Source organism: Physeter macrocephalus, chromosome 5 (genome assembly GCF_002837175.3).
Source record: "Physeter macrocephalus isolate SW-GA chromosome 5, ASM283717v5, whole genome shotgun sequence".
NCBI lineage: Eukaryota > Metazoa > Chordata > Mammalia > Artiodactyla > Physeteridae > Physeter > Physeter macrocephalus.
Window position 1 is genome coordinate 77,529,809 of NC_041218.1, and position 23,001 is coordinate 77,552,809.

The 23,001-nt window shown below is 35.4% G+C and overlaps 1 protein-coding gene across 6 annotated transcripts in view; it reads right to left on the bottom strand.

Annotated features, from left to right (window-relative positions):
- Positions 1-10,920: 10,920 nt before the first annotated feature.
- HYCC1 (hyccin PI4KA lipid kinase complex subunit 1) overlaps positions 10,921-23,001 on the bottom strand; it is a 93,377-nt gene continuing 81,296 nt past the window's right edge. Inside the window, exons 11-12 of one of the 6 annotated variants that reach the window (XM_028490103.2) lie at positions 12,190-12,717; positions 10,921-11,393 (exon numbers count right to left, since the gene is read on the bottom strand). In XM_028490103.2, coding sequence (XP_028345904.1) covers positions 11,344-11,393; positions 12,190-12,717 — 578 coding nt within the window. In that variant the 3' untranslated portion in view covers positions 10,921-11,343. Of the gene's footprint in view, positions 12,718-13,512; positions 13,841-18,139; positions 18,223-23,001 lie in introns of those variants that run through there. The other 5 variants (XR_003679906.2, XM_024128473.3, XM_024128463.3 and 2 more) reach the window with 5 other exon arrangements.

Sequence of the window (23,001 nt, forward strand, 5' to 3'; positions counted from 1 at the left end):
AGAGTGGTGGCAAGCAGATCACATTAATCCAATCTATAATTCAGTGGATGTGAAACTAGGTTGTAATTTTTATAAGCTTTACTCTCTCTCCTGTTCCAATTTTTGTTTCTTAAATACAATGATGAGATAGATAGATAGATAGATAGATAGATAGATAGATAGATAGATAGATAGATAGATAGATAGTAGATAGAAAGAAAAGATAGACAAATAGATATCTTTGCTTTGGCTTTCAGGTTTCTGCCTTTTTTTTTTTTTTTTTAATCTTTCTGCTCTGATCAGTCCCAGAATTCAGCAAATCCTCAAGGGGAAAACCAGCAGAGTATCAGGCTCACTTCTCTGAAATTTTCTGCCTTATTGGGACCTTAGGTCTTTCAAGTGTTGGTTGGCTTGATGACCCTAAGCTTTTTGTCTCTCTAGTTCCTTGGAGTTGCTATAATTTGTTTGCTTCTCTGATTCTTAGCAGAAATTCTCTTCCTGGGCCTTCTACCCAGATGTGTGTCCCAAACTGGCAAATTCTATAAAGGAAAAAGTAGCTGCACAAGGTTTGCTCACAAGTTCTCTGGTTACCTTCTGTGTTGAGAGTCCACAAGAAAACCCTCAAATTCAGTGATTTAGTAGAACGACTCACAGGACTCAGCATACAGTCGTACTCATGGCTATGATGTATTACAGCAAAACAACACAAAGCAATATCAGCCAAGGGAAAAAGTGCATGGGGTGAAATCCACAGGAAACCAGGCACAAGCTTCCAAGAATTTTCCCCTGTGGAATCACACAAGATGTGCTTAATTCCACCAGTATTGAATTGTGACAACTTATGTGATATGTTATCTGCCAGGGACACTCTTTAAAGATCTACTGCCCAGGGTTTGTATAAGAAGCTGTTCACATAGGCACCTTCTGCCTAGCACGTATCATAATTACAGACGCCCAGAGGAAAGCAGATGTTCAGCATAAACCATGTTGTTTGTAAAATCAGTTTATACATAGTAAACTACCTTATCAGTTAGGAAATGGTGGGAACATTCCTGTAATCCAAATTCCCAGGTGCCAGCCAAAGGCCAACACTGCAAGCAGGGCTTTCTAAGGATAGTATGTCAGGCCTGCTCTGTAAACTCTTCTCTGCACACCTTCTTTCTGGGATTTTGGCTCTTGGAGTCCTGTTTGCCTAAAAGTTCTTCAATGGTTTCAAACAGAGGTTTTAAATTATTTTATCCAATGTCACTAGCTGTCCTCAGTGAGGGCTGCTCTGCTGTAGTAGTGTCTGGTTGTTTCTTCTCTGCTGAACATTTAATTTGAAAAATTATGGAACTGGAAACATGAGATGTTTTTTCTTTCCTCAACAGAGTATTTGTTTGTTTGTTACCAGGCACCTAAGGGATTGCTTCAAATCAATTTCAGGAATTGAGATGATTTGATGCTGCACTAAATTCCCCATGAATTTGGAGGGATGGGGGAGTGTACCATCAATTCACTTTTCCTTCACTGGTGGAGCTTTTTGGGACCCCAAACCAAAGCATGGGAGTTTTCTAAGCCCCTCCCCATGAGATGGCATGCACTAGTATCCAATTTTTGTCCTCCTAGCCTTCTGGGGGTAGTAAAAGCACTGCTCATCCCCTTAAGCGCTTCTTCTAGAATCAGCCAATACCTCCAGGTAAGAAGTGGCCGCAATGCTGGGCTTGCCTCTCTAGATTTTCGTATTTTAAAAAGAATTCGTTCAGATTATCTAGATGTCCATGGAAATCTTGATGTTGTTACCCAGTCTACCATTAATGGAAGTGGAATTCCCCCTCTACCTTGCTTCTTACACTATAAAGCAAGTTCCTTAGATGCAATATTTTGAGGAAAATCATGATGGTCAATAGGGCACTTAGTGTTGCACACAGAAGCATGACAGACAGGGAAGGCAAATCTAAATCCAGGTTAACAGTGTCTACTCTATGAACAAATAGCTGCTTCTCCATGACAAAAGAGATTTGGTATAATTGGTCTGCCACTAGGCAACTATTTGGTTGCCCTAGGGCATGAAATCTTAGGATTTGTCACTCCTGCCGTCAGACTGGGCTCTTACCAGTGGCAGTAACAAGGGTAGCCTTGACGAAAGGAGGGCCATATTGTTTGTCTGTTATAAGTTTTTAAAAAAATAAATTTATTTATTTATTTTTGGCTGCACTGGGTCTTCGTTGCTGCGCGCAGGCTTACTCTAACAAGGGTAGCCTTGACGAAAGGAGGGCCATATTGTTTGTCTGTTATAAGTTTTTAAAAAAATAAATTTATTTATTTATTTTTGGCTGCACTGGGTCTTCGTTGCTGCGCGCAGGCTTTCTCTAGTTGCAGCGAGTGGGGTGTACTCTTTGTTGCGGTGCACGGGCTTCTCATTGCGGTGGCTTCTCTTGTTGCGGAGCATAGGCTCTAGGCATGCGGGCCTCAGTAGTTGTGGCACGTGGGTTCAGTAGTTGTGGCTCGCGGGCTCCAGAGCGCAGGCTCAGTATTTGCGGCACATGGGCTTAGCTGCTCTGCGGCATGTGGGATCTAACCGGACCAGGGATTGAACCCGTGTCCCCTGCATTGGCAGGCGGATTCTTTTTTTTTTTTTTTAACATCTTTATTGGCGTGTAATTGCTTTACAATGGTGTGTTAGTTTCTGCTTTATAACAAAGTGAATCAGCTATACATATACATATATCTCCTCCCTCTTGCGTCTCCCTCCCACCCTCCCTATCCCACCCCTCTAGGTGGCCACAAAACACTGAGATGGTCTCCCTATGCTATGCGGCTGGCAGGCGGATTCTTAACCACTGCGCCATCAGGGAAGTCCCATGAGGGCCATATTGTTGAAGTCCATGTATAGCCCTTCTGCTTCCAGTATTGCCACTTTGTTCATTAGCTGATTGAACAAGGACTGGGATATGAAAGAAAGATCTACTGACATCCTCAGAATCATCTTGACCATCTGAGTACTTAGCATCTCCTTCAAATGGGGTCTTTGTTTAGTATTTATGTAGAAAACAATTATTCTTACAATCTGAGCCCATTTTGAGAAGTCCAACCATACATTTAGTGCCTGAATTTTATCACTCATCCTCCAACCTTGTTACTTCCATGTCCTCTACCACCTGGCCAACTATGAGTCATAAAATGGGGCAGATCTGTACCTTGGGATATCTTTACCTTCTGTGCAGAGCAGACAAGAAATACTGCTCAGATTTATTCTCACTGTAAGAGTTCCTCTTCTACGTGTCCTCTACCACCATTGCTGAGTGGGGTTGTAGTGCCACAGTTTACCTCTAACTACTACCAGCATACTGTGCTGTAGTGCTTATAGAACCCAGCTCAATTTTTTCCTGCTTGGCAAACTGTAATATTCTCTCCTACTAAAAGTATAGTTCATGGGTTTGCTTGCTTGCTTGTTTTCTCCTTTCAAACATACCTTGCCTCATTAAATTCAACTTGGTGGATGTAAATGAATATTGAAACGAGATTCCACACTAGAGTAGAATTAGAATAGAAGAGGAAGTGGTGACATGTTCTTCCAGAGGGTTATAGTTCAAGCGATTTGGAGAAGAAAATGTTAGTAAAAATTATATAGCACAGGGGGCAAGACAGAAGTAGAAGCATCTTGGCTAAGTGAAGAGAACACAAGTTTTAAGATAAATGCACTATAGGCCTTCATTAGGTAGTAATGGACCTGGGATACAAAAGTTAAACATACTTGTAGCTTCTATAAAAGGAAGCAAGTTGAAGCAAGAAGTGAGAATTTGTAGTGTTGAAGTTAAGTCTTTCCTACTTTATTTTCTAAAGAGTCTAGATATCACTTATGTGCGCCACAGAAATACTGAAGAGAATATGGTAGAAAAAGAAAGTCAAACATAAGCCCAGAAAAATCTTCATGCTATTCATTAGTTTAAGTAAAAAGAAACATGATGTATCATAATTTACTTCTCAAAAAACTTTTATGTAGATACTCGTTAAAGAACCAAAGTGGTAAAGTTTTACAACCTTCACCTTCATCTCTGTACAGATGTACATTAGAAAACCAAATGAGTTTCACAGACTTCTCTTGAATGGAAGAGGAGCAACACAGTGTCCCTACGTTGCTGCTCATTTCCTGGATTGGATTTACATTCTGTCTAGTAAAACAAATCCTTATTCACTATCATGTATTAGGTATTATACTAAACTCCCACAGGGCAATGGTCTAGTGCAGGAGACAGACATGTGAAAAGATAATCGCAGTACAATGTGATGAGGATTATTATATTACAGCACTTTACAAGTATAAATCAAGTGTGATAAGGGTCAAGAAGCTTCAGAAGAAATCTCTGAGATCTTCTGTAGAACCCTAAGAAGTCATTAACGATGTATCAATATGCTGTATTTGTAGTATTGACTTACAATCTTTGAATGGGGAGAGAGAAACAGACTTGAAACTATCAGTGTCAGTATGGCTTAGATAAGACTGTAGGCCCTCTACATCAATATGAGATAGCTATTCATTCCAGTAAACCTTTGCCCAGGAAAGATAAGATGGTAAACAAAACAAAACAAAACAAAAGACAAACAGGAACAATCTTTAATTTTTTATTTGCATAAGGAAGTTCCTATAGGATGGAGACAATGACCTGCTGACCTGGGCAAACAGCTAGCTTATCAAACAACAGTTTACTTATCAAGATTCTTCAAGGTCCTTATTTGCTGTGTCCACCAATCCTAAACCATTTCTTAACTTTGCCAAATCCAATCAGTTCCTTGTCTTGACAGACATGTCTTAAACCATTTGGGCACAGGTCTCAAAACTCAACAAAGAGCTAATTTTCTAGTTCTGAGAGACAGGTAAGCATATCAAGGTGGTGCACTGTCTTACTGCAGTTAACTTTTAGTATTTAATTTTGCTTTATTAGCAGGTCATCAGATGATATCTGAGAGAGTTAAACAACAGCAAAGGTTTTTTTGTTAAGGATTGCTCATTTAATTGGCATGTACTATACAGTAGAATCATTTTTGTGTGTCAGGTCAATTTACCTTTCACTAACAGGTCTATGTTGATGATGTTAATCAATGTTAATTGGCTTTATCTTAGGGGGAGCCCCATTTAGAACACAAGATCTGGTCAAGAAATTTGTCCTTTCTGAAACAACGTTAAATGTCCATCAATAGACGAATGGATAAAGAAAATGTGGTGCGCACACACAGGAATATTATACAGCCATAAAAAAGAAGAAAATCTTGCCGTTTGTGATAACATGGATGAACGTTGGGGGCATTATGCTAAGTGAAATAAGTCAGAGGCCGGGGTGGAAAGGTGAACAAAATACGTGAAGGGAGTCAAAAGGTACAAACTTCCAGTCATAAAATACGTAAGTCCTGAGGATGTAATGTACAGCATGATCACTACAGTTAATAATACTGTATTGCTTATCTGAAAATGGCTAAGAGAGTGAATCTTAAAAGTTCTCATCACAAAAGAAAAAACATTTTGTAACTGTGTATGGTAATGGATATTAACTAGACTTACTGTGATCATTTTGCAATATATGCAAATATTGAACCATTATGTTGTACACCTGAAACTAATATAACATTATGTGTCAACTATACCTCAATTTAACAATTAATTTTAAAACACATTTGTCTTCCCTAACTACAAACCACTACCAGAGACATAAAGATAACCAATTCATTGCTGTCAGCTACTAAACCAAATGTTAAGTTTGTATAAGAATCAACTGAGAAACTTGTTAGAAATAAAGGTTTCCATGCTTCACTCAGTGATTCTGACTTAGAGGGATCAGCACAAGTCCTAGGAATCTCTATTTTTAAAAGCACCATTTTTTCCCTAATGCAGGCTGTCTTTAGATCATACTTAGAGAAATAATGCTTTCCTCCCCACATACCAGCAAACATACATGTGCTGTACATATGTACATATATGAATATATAAACATATATAAACACATATACACCCATATTAAATGTTCTACCCAAGTCTTATAAAAATGGGATTGCTCTGTGACATGTTTTTTTCAGGGAACATTCTATTAAATAATCTCTCTGAATAACCACATACACATCTGCATTGTTTTCCACAGCTACATCATATTCCACTATATGTGTGCACCATAATTTATCCAGTCCTCTATTAACGGTCATTTAGATTGTTGCTTTTTTTTTTCTTTTTGCTATTACAAGCAATGCTGCAGTGAATACCTTTATACCTTATGCTAAAATTTCTGTAAAATATAGAGAGTGGAATAAACATGGAAGAGCAGGACTGCTAGGTCAGAAGGTATATGCACTTTAAAGTTTGATAGATCCTGCTGAACTGCTCATCAATTTACTTGTACCAATTTAAGTCCTGCCAATGGCCTCTTAAACTAATGATTTCCCCACACCTATACTAATACTAGTATCAATCTTTTTAATCCTTATCTATCTGACAGGTAAAAAAAAAAAACAAAAACTTAATTTATATTTTACTATGCTTTTAATACCAGAATAACTAGCATTCAGTTTACCACTGAAACACAATTACCTAAAGCTCTACAAAACGAATCATAATTTATTTTTGGAAAACTTTTATTTTGACCTTAAAACTTAACTCTGTCACCTATAAGACAGATGGAATGAGTGAATATCAAACACATGTCTGTTATGTAGTATTCACTTAGTATCTTCTTTTACCAAGTGATAGAAAAGTGAGAGTCACAAGACCTATGTTTAAGCTCTAGCTTTCCACCCAGCAGCTAAGTGACCTTGGGCAAGTCACCTGCCCTTTTGAGAGCTTCAGTTTCCTCTTTTGTAAAATGGGAATTCTAATCATTTTATAGGACTGTTTTGAAGACTAAATGAGATCATAATTTTAACTACAAATATTAGCTATCTACCACCACAATAACAATGCAAGGGAAATTACCAAGTGACGAGAATTATTTGTAAAAGCCTTTCTTAATAATTATAAAATAATTATATGCTGGTATTACAGATTCTATGAAGTGAATCAACTATTTATTGGGATTGCTAAAGTCACTAGAAGAGTTTGTATTCCATAGGGCTAACATACTGCCTACAAAATCACTTCTCTTGTTTTCTATGATTGCTCCTCTAATAGTAGTCAGAAAATATTTCCTAAATTACTTACTTCCTTAGATGAAATGGAATTATCCAAATATATAATCAACTATACAACAGGATTTTTTTTCAAGCTTCTAAGAGGGTTTTGTTTCTAAGCACACACAGTAATCCTATTCAAGTAATGTCATGGAGATTTCCTAGTCAGTAAATGAAATTTTAAAATTTTTACTGTAATACAATACATTGGAGACCTTATCCTTGATTCTTTCCCAAAACTAACGTCAACCTAACTCACACATTCATTGAATGTCTCAATACCTACCATGCGCAAAGTCCTATGCTAGGAACTAGGGGCATATAGTCTCTGCACTCAAGAGATAAAGACCCATATGAAAGATAAAAGGGCAAAGCACTGTTATCTAAATTTGCCTGTACTTCTGGTATGACAAATAATCAGTCACTGGTGCATGACCCATGGAGCTCTTCTTCTTTTGGATGGATACTAATGAACTTGTCACACTTCTCATCCACAGCCATGTAAAACGTAAAGCCAGGAATGAGATGTCACTGTCCTATGGCTTATTCCCAAAAGCTCTCAATAGCTCAACTCACCTAAGTCTTCCTCCTTTAATTTCTTCCTCCACATCATGACTTTTGCAAAATTTTATGATGATTTTTTAATTAGTAAAGTGATCTGGAAAAAATATTTTTTCAGTTTTTATTTCATTAAAACAAGAGGCAACACTGCTGTATAAAGTATTGCATATGGAGAACATTTACACAAATATACAAAACTTCAAAAAACTAAACTCCAGTTTATTTCCGTAGCCTTAAAAAGGCAGAGAGCACATAAAAATATCCAAAGTAGTAATTTATTCTTTAGGAATGTAAACTCTAGGAACACAATTAGAAACAAGTCAATTTACTATGAAAAGATTAGTATCACTACGTGATTAGAAATAAAGATAAGAGGTACACAATAAACTCCACATAAGAGAAAATAACAGTATATGAAATAGGACCTTCAGTTTACTAGTAGAAACTTCATATCAAGACATAAGTACTCTAGAACTCTACTATTAAAAAACACAAAAGCATCTTCTAAAACGTTCACTGCTAATCTCTTTAGGTATGCACAAGTTACAAAATACAGAAGACAACATATTTCTGTTCTCTGATGAAGAATTTAACAATATTAAATATAAATGTGAATAACTCAAAGTATTGAGTATAATTTTACTAACCAATTAATCTAAAAGTACAAATTCATGCTAATTAAAGGACTAGAGAGTTTATTTTTTATCCAAAGATTGGGAAGACACTGTTATACATTAACTTCTATCTACAATGACTAATTTAAGTACCCATCAAATTACTCTTTTTTTAAATGGCTTTTTAAAAAATATTTTTTCAGTTACCTTATTTAACATATATATTTCCTTGATGTGCTTCCCTTTAATGAAGTGTAGACTTATTGTGCCTATAGACTCAAACATTAAATAGCCTTACTTTAAATATCTGCTGAAAATTAGGTCTCAGGGTATATTTTTCTTTACAATTTAAATTTAAAGGTTTCAACACTTTAATTTTATTCTTCCAAAATAGACAAAATCCCTTAAAAATGGGATCATTTTTCATCTATTTTGGCTTAAAATTTTTATTTCCCTTTATTTTAACTCTTTGTCTTTAAAAGTTAATAACTTTTATAATTATTATTGAATAATGTTTGCTAAGCAGTTACTTCATAATTGAAAAAAGCAATGAAATATTGCTTTTTCAAAACACACTGAAATCATTTAAGGACTGAGAATTTCTACTCTTCAAATCTACAGAGCTGCCTTTAAAAGTTCCATGGTGGTATAATAAGGGATTCCAGGGTGCTCACCTGCCCTGGGACACTCCCCTGAAGTCTTTGTTTCTCTCTCCACTTCAATTCTAAAACGGAAAAGCTGGCACCCAGCTTCACTAGAATATCCCAGGTAGTCGGGTATCTGAAGAGTGAGAGGTTGGGTAATTTCAAGAATCTTTTAGAGGTTTAAAATGTGGAATGGGACTACAATGTCTGCACAGATCCTCTGAGCTATGGGGTGCAAGGCCCCAGTTTTGTGCAGAATCCTTCTTGTGGTAAAAGGTATTACTCTGGATATACAGAAGGTCTGTGACCAAATGGTCACATCAGCATCTTCGTAAGAAAATGACCTACAAAAGCCACTCCAACTTTCAAATTTGGACAAGTGAGTGGGACAAGAAGAGTAAGGATAATTACCATTGTCACCACAGTTAGCATTACCCAGTATTAATAACTGCTATAAAAATTTTCAAATGTATAATCTTTATTTGAAATAGTATCAAAGGTACTACGAAAGAATTTTACTGTTAACATAATTTCACATTCCAGAAAATCAACTGGGACAAATTTCTTGGAGCAAAAATTCAGAACCACTCCTTTGAGTAAGCTTTCAGGGTTTTTAAAAGAAAAAACACATGAAGATTTGTTGTGCATTTTGTAAAAGGGTGGTACCCCTTTCATACTTAAAATTGTAGGCATCTACAGCTCTGATTCCATTTTCAAATAATAGAAGAATATAAAATGTTAACATTTTTATTGTAAAAATAAATGAGATTCATTAAAAATTTAGAATTAGGGGACTTAAGTCAGTTGACACTCTTAAAATCTTAATTAGCTTTAAAAACAATGACGATTATAATGATCTAGTATCCAACATATTTGATCTAGGGTTGTGAGACCACTGAGGATTCTAAATATTAGATAAGTGATTTGTTTGCACTTTGATACCGTCTTCTCAAACTTTAATGTACATAATAATCACCTGAGATCTTATTAAAAGGCAGATTATGATTCAGTAGATCTAAGGTGGCTCTGAAATTCTGCATTTTTAACAAGATGGCAGGTAATGCCAATGTTCCTTACTGGTCCTCAGACCACAATGATTTATAATAGCAATGATCTAGAATAGTAACAAAATGAGGTTCCATTACAACAGCTGAACATTAAAATCTGATCTCTTATTTGTGCCAGCTAAAGTTTCCTCAAACTTATTCTATAATGTTTCCTAAGCACCTTAACTTGCCTCCAATGCCAATCTTTTAAATTAGTTCTTAAGACTATTATTAATATTGTTAGTAGCTATGCCTAGGGGAAATTCTTTGTTAAAGAATTACAAAAAGACAACAGGAAATTCACAGTAATTGTACACAGGATTTAAATTGTAGACAGGATTTCTATTAAATTAATACTTTATCAACTTTCACTGTCTGGTTGCTTTGCTTTTTTTTTTTTTCCTACAATGTATGCCAATAGATCTTATTCCATTTCTATCACTGGCACTAAAAAAATCAAATTCACTTACATTAAAAACCATATTTTATTCAGGGTTACTGAATAAAAACTAGTTCATGCTTTTTGAAGAACTGGATTTAAAACGATAGCCAAAGCAGTTATGGTCAAAACTGCATTCATAGTGAAAATGCTTTAGCGGTCTTCAAGACATAACAAATTTTTCATATATTTGAGCTCTGCATAAGCAGGTACAAGAGGAAAACTAGCATTTTCTCTGTGTGACCACAGCTAAAGACTGTAAATAAGGAAACTACTGTGTACTAACCACTAAGAAGGGGACAGCTCCCTACATCTTCCTCCCCAGTCAACTTACTCTCTCATCCTCAACCCTGCTTTCTCTCTCTTACCCTAGATTATTACTTAAGTATACTTGATTTATAAGGAACCTCAACCATAGCTGAAATGACCACCACTAGCAAACATCAAATTTTTACACCCATCTGGAGGTCACCTGATTCTCTATAGCTGCATATAAGTTTGTTTAGCTTCTGCCATATTGCCTTTTTATTTTTATTTTTTGGTTGGGAGCAACTACATTGATTATTCTTTCTATCATAACAAGAACATTTCAAATAGGCCTGTTCACAAAACAAGAAACACATTTAATATTTTTCATACTTAAAATTTTAAATTTAAGAACAAAAACATATATAACCCTAAATTAGTTAATATATAAATGTCCTTTGTCCATATTTCACTATTTTTATTTTCTTTCAATGATATTTTATAGATGAAAAATTTACCTAATTTCCTTCATTTGTAGACAAACAATTCAATATGGTAAACACTGGTATCTTGAGAGATGGGTTGCAAAATTCAGTGATTTCTAGGAAGTCTTCAATGATGTGTGCTTTGAATTGTGGGAATCCAAACTAAGTAGGATTTCTGAAGTCCAGCAGCAGGGTAAGTCAGTTGTATGGCCTATTACATCTTAGGAACTGAAAGGGATCTTCACCTGCTAAATCCAGATCAAACACTTCAAAACAACACATCTACTAGCAATCTGATTTCTGATATAAAAATGTTCCAAAGATAACAATAGAAACTCCTCTTCCCATCCCCTGGAATCATATAATATTTTAGGTTATGGAGTTACCAGGCATTTTCCAGTGCTTTATATAAACTGTTCTACTAATCTTAAAGATGATCTGGTTACAAACATTTTCAGCAGGCACTTTTCATACATATCATTTTTGTTTTTTCACATGCCTGTTTTTCACACTGGCTTGCTAAACAGCCAGCTGTAGAATTCCTGGAGTTGTACCACAGCCTCAACCTTGAAAAAACTGTTCTCATGCAAGGAGATTCCCTTTTACACTGAAGGCCAAACATACAGCTACCAAAATAGGAGTTATTAAAGAAAAAGACTCATAACCTCTCATGAGCTGTAACCAATCTGATCAGACAACCTGCCAAAATGTATTGTCACACTGACAATCTTAGGGCAACAGGAACAAATAAGACAGTAAGAAAAAAAAAAAAAAGACTCAAGCCAAGGGGAAAACACACAACCAAGAAATAACAAAACCATATTTCAACTTACTGCAACCTAGACATTATTCCCTTCATAAAGTCAAGGTAGCCTTCAGAATTTAAGATATCAGGGCTCCTGTCAGGAACAGGGATGAAAGATGACCCTGGGAACTTTCACGAAGAAGCAAAGTCGTATTTTCTGATTCACTGGTTACGTGAGAAAACCCTTACAAATTAATCTGTGGACAAAGTAATGCTAATACTAGGAGGTCTCTGCTGACCTGTTTGATGCTTCATTGGAAGTTCAGTCCTTTCAGAAACGTAAATAAGCGTTTCTTCTTGCAGACTACAAGCAGAAAACCTATTGGTATCTGTCCCAGTCCCACAGCCAACAGCAGATGATGGGTTATATGGGACTGTGACACCACTAACTTGTTCAAAGGATTTACTGAATACGGTCGCAGCGGTCTTAGCCAAACCATGACTACTAGGTTTAGGCAGAGATTGGCTGGTTGTTAATGTAAGTCTCTTCAAGGAGAGAAGCTCGAGATTCTCACTTTGGGCTCTCTGAGTTTGTTTTCGAGCAAAGTGATCTTTGCAAGACTCCCCTGCAGTTTCTTTTTCTTTTCCTCCAGTTTTGTTTCCTCCTGACCGTCTCTGAGTCTTTCCTACACTTGCCTTGTTACTACAATTTTGACTACTGTTTGATAAACCCGACTGGCTGGTACTAGACGCAGCCCTGGAATAAAATCCCTCGTCAACTTCAGATATCTCCACCAGTTCTTCTTGACCTGTTAATTCTGTATTTCCTAAACAAAGAAATAACAAAGATTAATTAACATTACGCATTTTAAGTAACTGTTTTTTCATGATTCATACCAAATCAAGTATACTTTAAATACATTAAATTTTAGCATAATATGTAAAGCAACAGATTATAGACCAAAATCAAAGGATAATCAAAACATTCTATAAAATGTCAACAACAGTTCATTATAATTAAATAAGAGTAATTTAGAGTGTATTAAACGAAAAGCATGCCATAAACCACACCCCACTGTGTTTTAAGAAAAAGTTCTCTTACTATTCATGCAAAAGGTCAGAAACAATTAGGAAAAATACCACACAGTAAAACTAGAGGTAAACTCTCCCCCAGTAGCAAAGCAGTGTAAAAATCAAAGATCATACCAAGGACATACTAAAAAATAGTATTAAAATATTTCAAAGCTTTTTTTAAAGGTTGCACTCCACATTCTAGATTATTTTACTAAGAGAAAAATATACAGACCATAAGTATCACAAGCTCAAACTTGTTAAAATTTGTTATACATTCTCCTTCATATCAAAGATGGCAAAAATACAGAGATAAAAAAGTAATTTTAGATCTCAAAACATACGCAGAAAATTATTTTGGAAGCAATTTTCTGCTTCATTTTCATAACTATTTACTCAGAGCAGAGCTATGACCATTCCAAAGAGCATTAAGAGTCATTGAGAAACTGTGGTACATAATTCATGCATTTTGATTAGGTGACATGCAAAATTTTTGTGACTGTGCAACTGTTGCTTAAAACATGCAGCAGTGACCCTTTGCCATGAGATACCTTGGAGTGCAGCTATAAAGTGCTCTGCTAAAACTGCACTCTGCCAGGTGAGTTTATTCCATCCTCCATCATTTTTCTTACAGATTTTTGCCTCCTGATCTCTGGCAAGCCTTTGCTCTCAGTTCTAGGATCTGTGGTTGTTTCCTGTACACCCTGTATATGCTGAGCATCAATCTCTCCTAGTGTTCTGCCTTTTTCCCCATTCCCGGTCCTCTCTCCGGCCACATTTGTGACACTAATCTCAGGAATGACAAGGATGCCCAATTCAGTAGTATCATTATTGTTGTCAGGTTGCTCTAGAATTGAAGATGATAAGACAAAATGATGGCTGAAAACAAAACAAAATAAAAATGCAAAACAAGAAAAGCAAAAAGATCCAAAACAAAAATTGGATGAGTGAATGTTAGGTGTTAAGCCAAATATTTGCACTGTAGAAGTTCCCATAATTTACCATACTCTGACAGCATTGGAGACAATGGGGTCATGTTCTTTAATTTCAAATGACAATGACAAAACTCAGAGCATCAACTAATGTTCTGTATTTTTTCACACACGTATTTGATGTGGACTATGAAACAGAAATTTTTTACAGTTTAAAATAGAATTTCTATTATTTTTAAGATAATATTGTGACCATTTGAACTTATGTCAAGCTTTAGGCAAATTTTCAAGGATTTACAGCCAAAACTCTAGCTCTTCTTAACATGAGGAACCAAGTCACTTAGGAATTCCCCTTGCACAATTTTTTTATTAGATTACACTGAGACTGCCTTAATAAACCATGATATTGGAAAAATGCTTATACACTTATATAATGGTTAGTAATGCTACAGGTATAGTTTTTGTTTCACACACCAATCATCTTGTGTATTAGTAAATATTAATATGGCTGTGACATAATTAAACAGTCTATTCCTTCAGACTTATACTAATTCCATAAATTTAGGCTAATTTGTAACCGTTCATTACTAAACTGGAGAAAAATAAAATGGATTTGGAAAAACAAATTGGCTATTGTTCCTTTATTCTGAAAATGGTCATTTGTAATCGAAACAAAGGAATGAAACTCCTAATGAGTTAATACTTGTAGACATTTTATTGTGTCTCAAATCACAAAGCTATGGTTTATTTAAAGTTGTCAAGGAAATATCCGTAACAGATGGGAAAAAATAACATGAATATGTCTACCATGGACCAGTAATGAAAGTTAAAGTTCAAAACACCATAAGACTATGTAAAACAGTATATATTCTTTTAAAACGTAGAACACAAATCTGTGTGAGGGACATTACCCACTATTTTCAAATATTTTTCATTTCAAGGTCTCCTGAATGGTGCTACAGCATGTGAAACAGTAACAGGCAAAAGACTGGCGGCCAGAACCCTATATTTCTGTGGGTGCCCACTTTGCTGTGTATCTTTAAGTACTACGAATGCCTGGCTCTCACCCTAGACATTCTGCTTTAAACAGTATGAGGTATGACCTGGGCACTAGGATTTTTAAAAGTTCCCACATGACCAAAATGTGCAGCAAAGTTTAGGAACCACTGCTCTATTCTGATTCTTTCAAATTTTGAAAACTTAAAATGAAAGTTATTATGGATGCCCTGGGTACTCCATACCCAGCAGCAATATGCACCTCCAAAGGTCCTCAAAGCTTCATACTGCCCTGTGCTGGTAGGCCAATGCACTGGTATATTAATTTCCCAATTACCTAGTGCTTCATAAACTTTTTTTTTTTTTTAATTTGGGGTATAGTTGCTTTACAATGTTGTGTTCGCTTCTGCTGTACAACAAAGTGAATCAGCTCTATGTATACATATATCCCCTCCCTCTTGGACCTCCCTCCCACCACACACCCCCCATCCCACCCACCTAGGTCAAAACAGAGCACTGAGCGGAGCTCCCTGCACTATACAGCAGGTTCCCACTAGCTATCTGTTTTACACATGGCAGTGTGTATATGTCAATCCCAATCCCCCAGTTCATCCCACACCCCCTCCCCCACCGCATGTCCACACGTCCATTCTCTACATCTGTGTCTCTCTTCCTGCCCTGCAAATAAGTTCATCTGTACCATTTTTCTAGATTCCACATATATGCATTAATATACAATATTTGTTTTTCTCTGACTTACTTCACTCTGTACGACAGACTCTAGGTCCATCCACGTCTTTTGACTGAATACACTCTAAATGAAATTTTTATTTCCTAGACAGACCAAAGCATGTTGGTGAGGTAGTATCACATTGCTGCTTCTGTTTCCCTAATAGAGGTTTAATGAGACTAAGAAGTTCCAAACAAGGCCATTCCCCATTGCTAATAGTTGTCTTCAACGTGAGGGCAAGTGACACAACATTGTAAAGCAACTATACTCCAATAAAAATTAATTTTAAAAAAACAAAAACAAAGTGAGGGCAAGTAAAATCTAACTGAGGTAAATGCCAGAGGCCACTGCAACTGAGAGTAAAATCAGCATGGCACTGTTGGTGACAACCAAGAATTGTCCATTTACACTGTAGAAGCAGTTTCACAAAAGATCTATTAACGGGCTCATTAGTCCAAAATAATTATAAACTGTTGCAATTATCCAGACATAACAAAGCCAATGATTACTAAAATTTAACAAAATTTTAAAAGATAAGCAAAAGTAGCCTAACAGAATAGAAAACAATCTACTACATTGATTGGCACTAAATAGTTTTCTTGAGAGTGTTCACATATATTATTCAATTATATTCTCAGAATAATGTGTTTGTACACCTCTGAAACAGGCAATTTGACTCCCATTTACAGACAAGGAAACTGAAGTTCAGAAAGAGCTAAAACAACTATTGTATGGGGGATCTAAACAGTATAACATACTATAAGTTCTAACTCTTCAATTCATTAAAGTCAATTTGAGTTAAATATTCTCTGATAGACATTTTTCAATTACATTTAACTTACTTGCTTAGATTCCTGGTCATTTCATAGAAAGCAAATAAATTACTTGGCTGAACACAGAGCAAGAGCAAATAAATCTCTAAGAAAACCTAAATAAGTCATAACTCTCAAGGTTAATTTATTTTTTTAATTGGGTTTATTTTTTAAAAGATGTCAATGAAAATTAAAATGGTGCTGCAATGTAAAAATTTAGAATTTTGCAGGAAAAACTAGAAAATGACAAGAATATTATATAAAATAGCAATAGGCAATTGGATTGCTAATCACATTCACTGGGATAATGGTAACGATCTGCAGCTCAAGAAAAAATAACATTAATTTTTTTAAATCATGAAATTAACTGGCATGTGGAAAAACAAGATATGTTTTTCCACAAGCAAAAATCTTTAATTCATTTATGTATGTTATCACTCAAAAATGGTAAAAATCACAAAACTTCTAAACTTCTTATTAAAGTAAATTCATAGAAAGAAAAACACGTAATTCTGCACAGAGCTAGAAAGAAAAGAATATAATTCTCAGGAAAATTACAGATAAAGAAAGATAATTACATAACAAACATCTGTTATGTTATCTTGCTCTCTATTATTTCTCCAACTTCTTTCCCTATATAATTCTGTGACCCAATCCCCCTACACACAACTTCTTATTGGTCTTACTATTCTCTAGGCCTAGAATGCTCTTCCCCACATACCTACCTGGCTCACCTCCTTACTTCCTTCAGGTCTTTTCTCAAAACCTTCTCAGTGAAGTCTTCCCTGATCATCCCATCAAGTTTCAATATTCCCCATATTTCATATGCCCTCTTCCCTACTTTGTTTCCTTTTCTTCTTAGCACTTCATTACTTTCTAACCTACAATTATTTATCTTGTCTACCAGATGTAAGTTCCATGAGGCCAGGGATTTTTATCTGGTTACTGCTGTATACCTAGTTCCTAGGAAAGTGCATTAAGTACGTGCCTAATAAACATTTGTTTGATAAATTGAATGAATCTCCAGTTATGAGGTGAAATTATTAAAATAAAGTTGAAAAACCATAAAGAAGGAATGAGAAAGGTAAGCTGGGAATGTGTTACTTGACTTGATAAAATGAAAAAATAATGTCTAGCATAAAAGAATTTTTAGGGACTTCCCTGGTGGTCGAGTGGTTAAAACTCTGCACTTCCAATGCAAGGCGTGTAGCAGGTTCAACCCCTGGTTGGGAAACTAAGATCCCACAGGACGGGTTGTGTGGCCAAAAAAAAAAGAATTTTTAGATGGCAAAGAAAAACAAAGGCTTTTTGTTTTAGAAAAGTGTAGTAGCTGCCTCTAAATGTAGGTTTAGTAAAATGCTTATTAACATCAGAAAGACTTTTTATTTTTAAATCTATAGTTCTTTTATTATGTTATCCAGAGGATAAGAAGAGAAAGTTATTCTTTCTTTAAAAAGACCATAAAGGAGATGTTGTAAGGGAATATAAATGCATAAGAAAATAGAATCTGCTTAAAAGCCCAGAACTTAAAAATTTTATGCAAAATGTGTCATGACTGTTCTACACCTATAAAAAAACAGTACTTACATTTGACTTCAAATAATTTGAAAAGTTCAAAAAAGATCCAAAGAGAAACTTCTCAGAGAATATTTTATTTGTATAACCTCTATAAATAGGTAACATTCTCTCCATGTACAGATATGAGGAGAGTTAAAGAATACTTTCAATAGACATTTCCAAATTGGTTCTCAAAGGCACTCAAATCATTTCTCCCTACAAAATTTCTTCTGGCTTTGAGGGAGAAAAAAAAAAAAAAGGTGAAACAAATTGCAAATATCATTAAAACTGATCATGAAAAGTTGTGATTTCTCTCATATGTAATTTTATAATCCCAAATATCTATTCCATTATGTCACTCATGAAACTCTTTATCCTAGCTTTAGCTTCTATTTTTTCACAGCTGCCCTACTTACTAAAAGCGACAACTTAAATAAAGGAACAATTTATTATTCATGGAATTTACACAACTCTGTATTCAGACTGATTCATAAGTCTAAAGGAATCTGGAAAAAAAAAAAAAAGACAATCAACATGAATCCTAAAAAAAAAAAAAAAAGAAAGGAACCTGGTTATGACCTAAGGCACTTGCAAATTCATTTGCAAAATCAATAAAATAAGCTGACATTTAAAAAAATTAATCTGTATCATACAATTTTGACATTAATTATGAAAAGTATTTTAGAGTAGACCCCAGAAGAAAGTCATACATATTCCTTTACAATTTATAAGATATATTTTAAATGTCATAAAATACCTGAACAATTTCATATTACCCAGTTTAATGTTTACAATTCATTCTATTCAATGGAAAACAAGTGTTTTCTATATTCATTGCAGTGTTATCCATAATAGCAAAAAGTTAGCAACAAATTATTTAGCATATTAAGGAAATGGTTAAGTAAATGCTGGAATATAAACTCAATGTGGTATTATGTAGCCATTAAAATAATGGGACTTACTAGGAGAACTTGGGAAAATGTTTGACAGTGTTAACAAAAGCACAGTATGTAAAAAAAAAATTAATTAGAGCATAACTATGAAAAATACATATACGTATGGAAAAAAAAAACTGTAAAATGGTAACTCTTTAAGTACCGGGATTATAAGTGAATATTCCTCTACCCAGTTAACTATCATGTTGTTGCACTGTTTTTCAATAAAATAAGGAAAAAAGAAGCAAATTGCTCAGTCTATATTATAAATTTATCATTTATTCACTTATTCATGCATTCAACTATTTCTTGAGCACCTATTACGTGCTAAACATTGTTTTAGACCCTGGGGATACAATGGCCAACCAGACAGACAAAGACACTGCCTTCACAGAACTTACATTGGAGTATGGGAATTAAGTAAACAAGAGAATTTTAGATAGTGGAAAATGCAATGAAGAAAAGAATAATGGGAAAGAGTAAGCAGTGTAGTGGGGAGAAAGTCTACTTTAGATGGGTGGTCTGGGAAGACCTCTTTGAGGAAAGGATATTTGAACTGAGATCTGAATGATGAAAAAGCACTGGCTACACAACAATGTGGAGGAAGAGAGTTCAAGCTGGCACTTATTAATAATTCAAATCTCAGCTCAAATATCCCCAATTCCTAGTACAAAGTCCCTAAGGCAGAAATGGCTTAGAACGTTGAATGATTAGAAGGAAAGGTGAGACTGGTCTTCAGATGAGGTCAGAGTGGTAGGTAAGACATCACCAGGGCCACCTATGCCATAGTACAGAGCTCAGACTTTGTTCTGATTGCAATGGGCAGCCATTGACAAGTACACAGATAAATTATTTGGGTACTTTATTAGCATTCTTTATCAATAGAAGTCACATCTGTATAACACAAAGTATTGAGCACGAAGTGTGTCCTGGGTTAGAAAGAACAGCACTGTAACAGTCCACAGCCTGGGCCAGTAATTTGCAAGGCAGATTAGAGTAAAGTAAAGCTGCCATAGAAACACAGAATAAGATTCTGGCAGTTAAGAGGCTGCACTCTGAGCAAGAACATGAATTACTAAGATTTAGTAATATTAATCCTGAAGCCAGAAGCAGAATTTCCAGGTAAGAAAAGAGCAGCCTGGGTCACAAAGAAAAGACACAGTCTGGACAAGAACAATTTATTTACGGACACACTGGTTAGGAAATATTACCAGATTCCTTAAGTAAGAACAGGCAAGTCTTTAACTTGTGTATATAGTAAGTGACACAATTCTCCTTATCGAGGTAAATTCAATTACTTGCAATAACTTCTGTCATTTTCATTAAGTCTCAAGTATAAAACTGCTTCTGGATCAGGTGAATCCTCCATGATTAAAGATCCTCATGACCAGAGAGACCAAAAACAGGTAAGCAACATCTACTAAAAAACTATCTATAGGGCTTCCCTGGCGGCGCAGTGGTTGAGAGTCCGCCTGCCGATGCAGGGGACACGGGTTCGTGCCCCAGTCCGGGAAGATCCCACATGCCGCGGAGCGGCTGGGCCCGTGAGCCATGGCCGCTGAGCCTGCGCCTCCGGAGCCTGTGCTCCGCAACAGGAGAGGCCACAAACAGTGAGAAGCCCGCGTACCGGGGGAAAAAAAAAAGGTTGGGGGAAGGGTAAAGCTCAATAATAAATAACAATAAATACTAAGTTCCTTAACTACAGCCAGAATTATATAAGGCATCCTTAGTGAAAAACAAAAAAAGAACACAGTCATTTACAAACAACCGTTTTTGCCTCATAAAACCAATACTTTTAACTATCTTGCTTCTCTGTAGAGAAAATTACTTTATTTGATCTAGAAATAAACTAAGATTTTTTGTTTGCTTCTAAAGTTGGCCAGAATTTTTAAGACTACTTGTCTTCCTCTTTTTTTTTTTTTTTTTTTGCGGTACGCGGGCCTCTCACTGTTGTGGCCGCTCCCGTTGCGGAGCGCAGGCTCCGGACGCACAGGCTCAGCGGCCAGGGCTCACGGGCCCAGCCGCTCCGCGGCATGTGGGATCTTCCCGGACCGGGGCACGAACCTGTGTCCCCTGCATCGGCAGGCGGACTCTCAACCACTGCGCCACCAGGGAAGCCCACTTGACTTTCTCTTTAAGCCTGATGTTCACGTGTCAATTGTATTTTAGCTCTCTGGTCAATATGACCTTTTTCTTTGTGTCACCCAATATTTTCTAATATATTATTTTGTCTTCCACGAGTAAAAGGTCAATAGCAAAAATGTCAGTTAAAATTCATGCACTGCAGGGCTTCCCTGGTGGCGCAGTGGTTGCACGTCCGCCTGCCGATGCAGGGGAGCCGGGTTCGTGCCCCGGTCTGGGAGGGTCCCGCATGCCGCGGAGCGGCTGGGCCCGTGAGCCATAGCCGCTGGGCCTGCGTGTCCGGAGCCTGTGCTCCGCAATGGGAGAGGCCACGGCAGGGGGAGTCCCGCATACCACAAAAAAAAAAAAAAAAAATTCATGCACTGCTAAGTTTGGTCAGAAGAAAATGCTTATTTTTGGTTCCAATGTTTTATCATCTATATTGGGAAAAGAAAATTTGTTCCTCAAACAGCATTTTAGAATCTAAAAATAATGGAGCTTCTCAAAATGATTTTTTCTAAATTTCTTTAAAAAGTATAAACAACTTTTAAAATAAAAACATAAGCATTATGAATTTCTAATTGTACATGTAGAATTCCAACAGCCAATTCTTTAAAGTTTGCTACTTTTGAGTTTAAAATTACCATTTCTTCATTTTTCAAAATGCTTTTATAACTATCAGCAATTTTGTTTTTCCTCAAATGCTTTACTTATAAAGTCATAAAATCTGATTCAAAAAATACATGTTCCATGTCAAGATTTATGGCATTTACCTTCTGCAGTATCTAGAAAGACTAGCTTAAATGTTTTGAAATATTTACAAATAATCTTTTTAAAATATTTAACTAAAATATACCTCTTATAATTATTCCGATTTGTTCAACAGTTAGAAAGTTATTAATGTCCTATTTTATCAATATGTTATTATATGATAGAAATTTATTAACATTTTCTAAATCAGTATCCATTTTTTTAAATAATCAGTTTAAAATAAACTATTTTCCAACATGAATCGCATCTTTTTATTGTTCCATTTCTTATCTCAACTAATAAGTTAGTCCTAAATCACTGGGCAAACTGAAACAAATCACATTTTTGGTCATTTTTTAGAAACATAATCACAGGTATCTTTGAATTTTATTACAATCGTTTAAATTTATTTAACTACCTTGGCATCCTTTAAATAGGAACTTAATACTGAAAATGCAATAAACAGCTGTAACAACATGAAACTTCACTTTCTTTAGATTCACTCTATGTAAACTATATTTTGTTTCATTTTTCACTTAAACATTCCATATAATTAATTAAATACTCTAAAATTATCAGGGTACTGATTTGGTATTACTAAGTTAGAAGACTTAAAAATATATATAGTACTTATTTTCCATTCTTTTTCACTGCTTAAAACTCTGTACTCTTGGATCTCCTAAGTCAAAATAATGAAATGCAATATTATAAATAAACCATTTAACATATGCCAGGACCAAAAGCAGGGCAAAATTCAAAAACTCTAGATTACAAATATTGCTTTTATTGTTACACCTACCTGTTGCAAACAGTTGTAACTGTACATAAATGAGAATACAAGTTCAATCTATTCTATTTACCTGTCAATTTGGGATTGAGACAACAAGTATTAAAACAACATTCTAAAAAATCCTGACTGTAATGGTTTTATACATGTCAGATAAAAGAGTACTATACCTCAGGGCTTTAGAAATTACAAAAAAAATCATTAAACTGATCGTTACTATTATATCACATATGTATACTTTTTTGTTTGATATTATACTCAAACTAAACATGTTTGTCTCAAATTGAGGAAAGCCAATGAAAGGGTTAATCAATCACAGGATGATTTCAAGAGGAAGCTGGCTAAAAAAAGCTTATCAAGAATACAATTATTGAGCAGTTAATAAAACAAAGTAAATAGTTTTAAATTAATAAAAGTCAG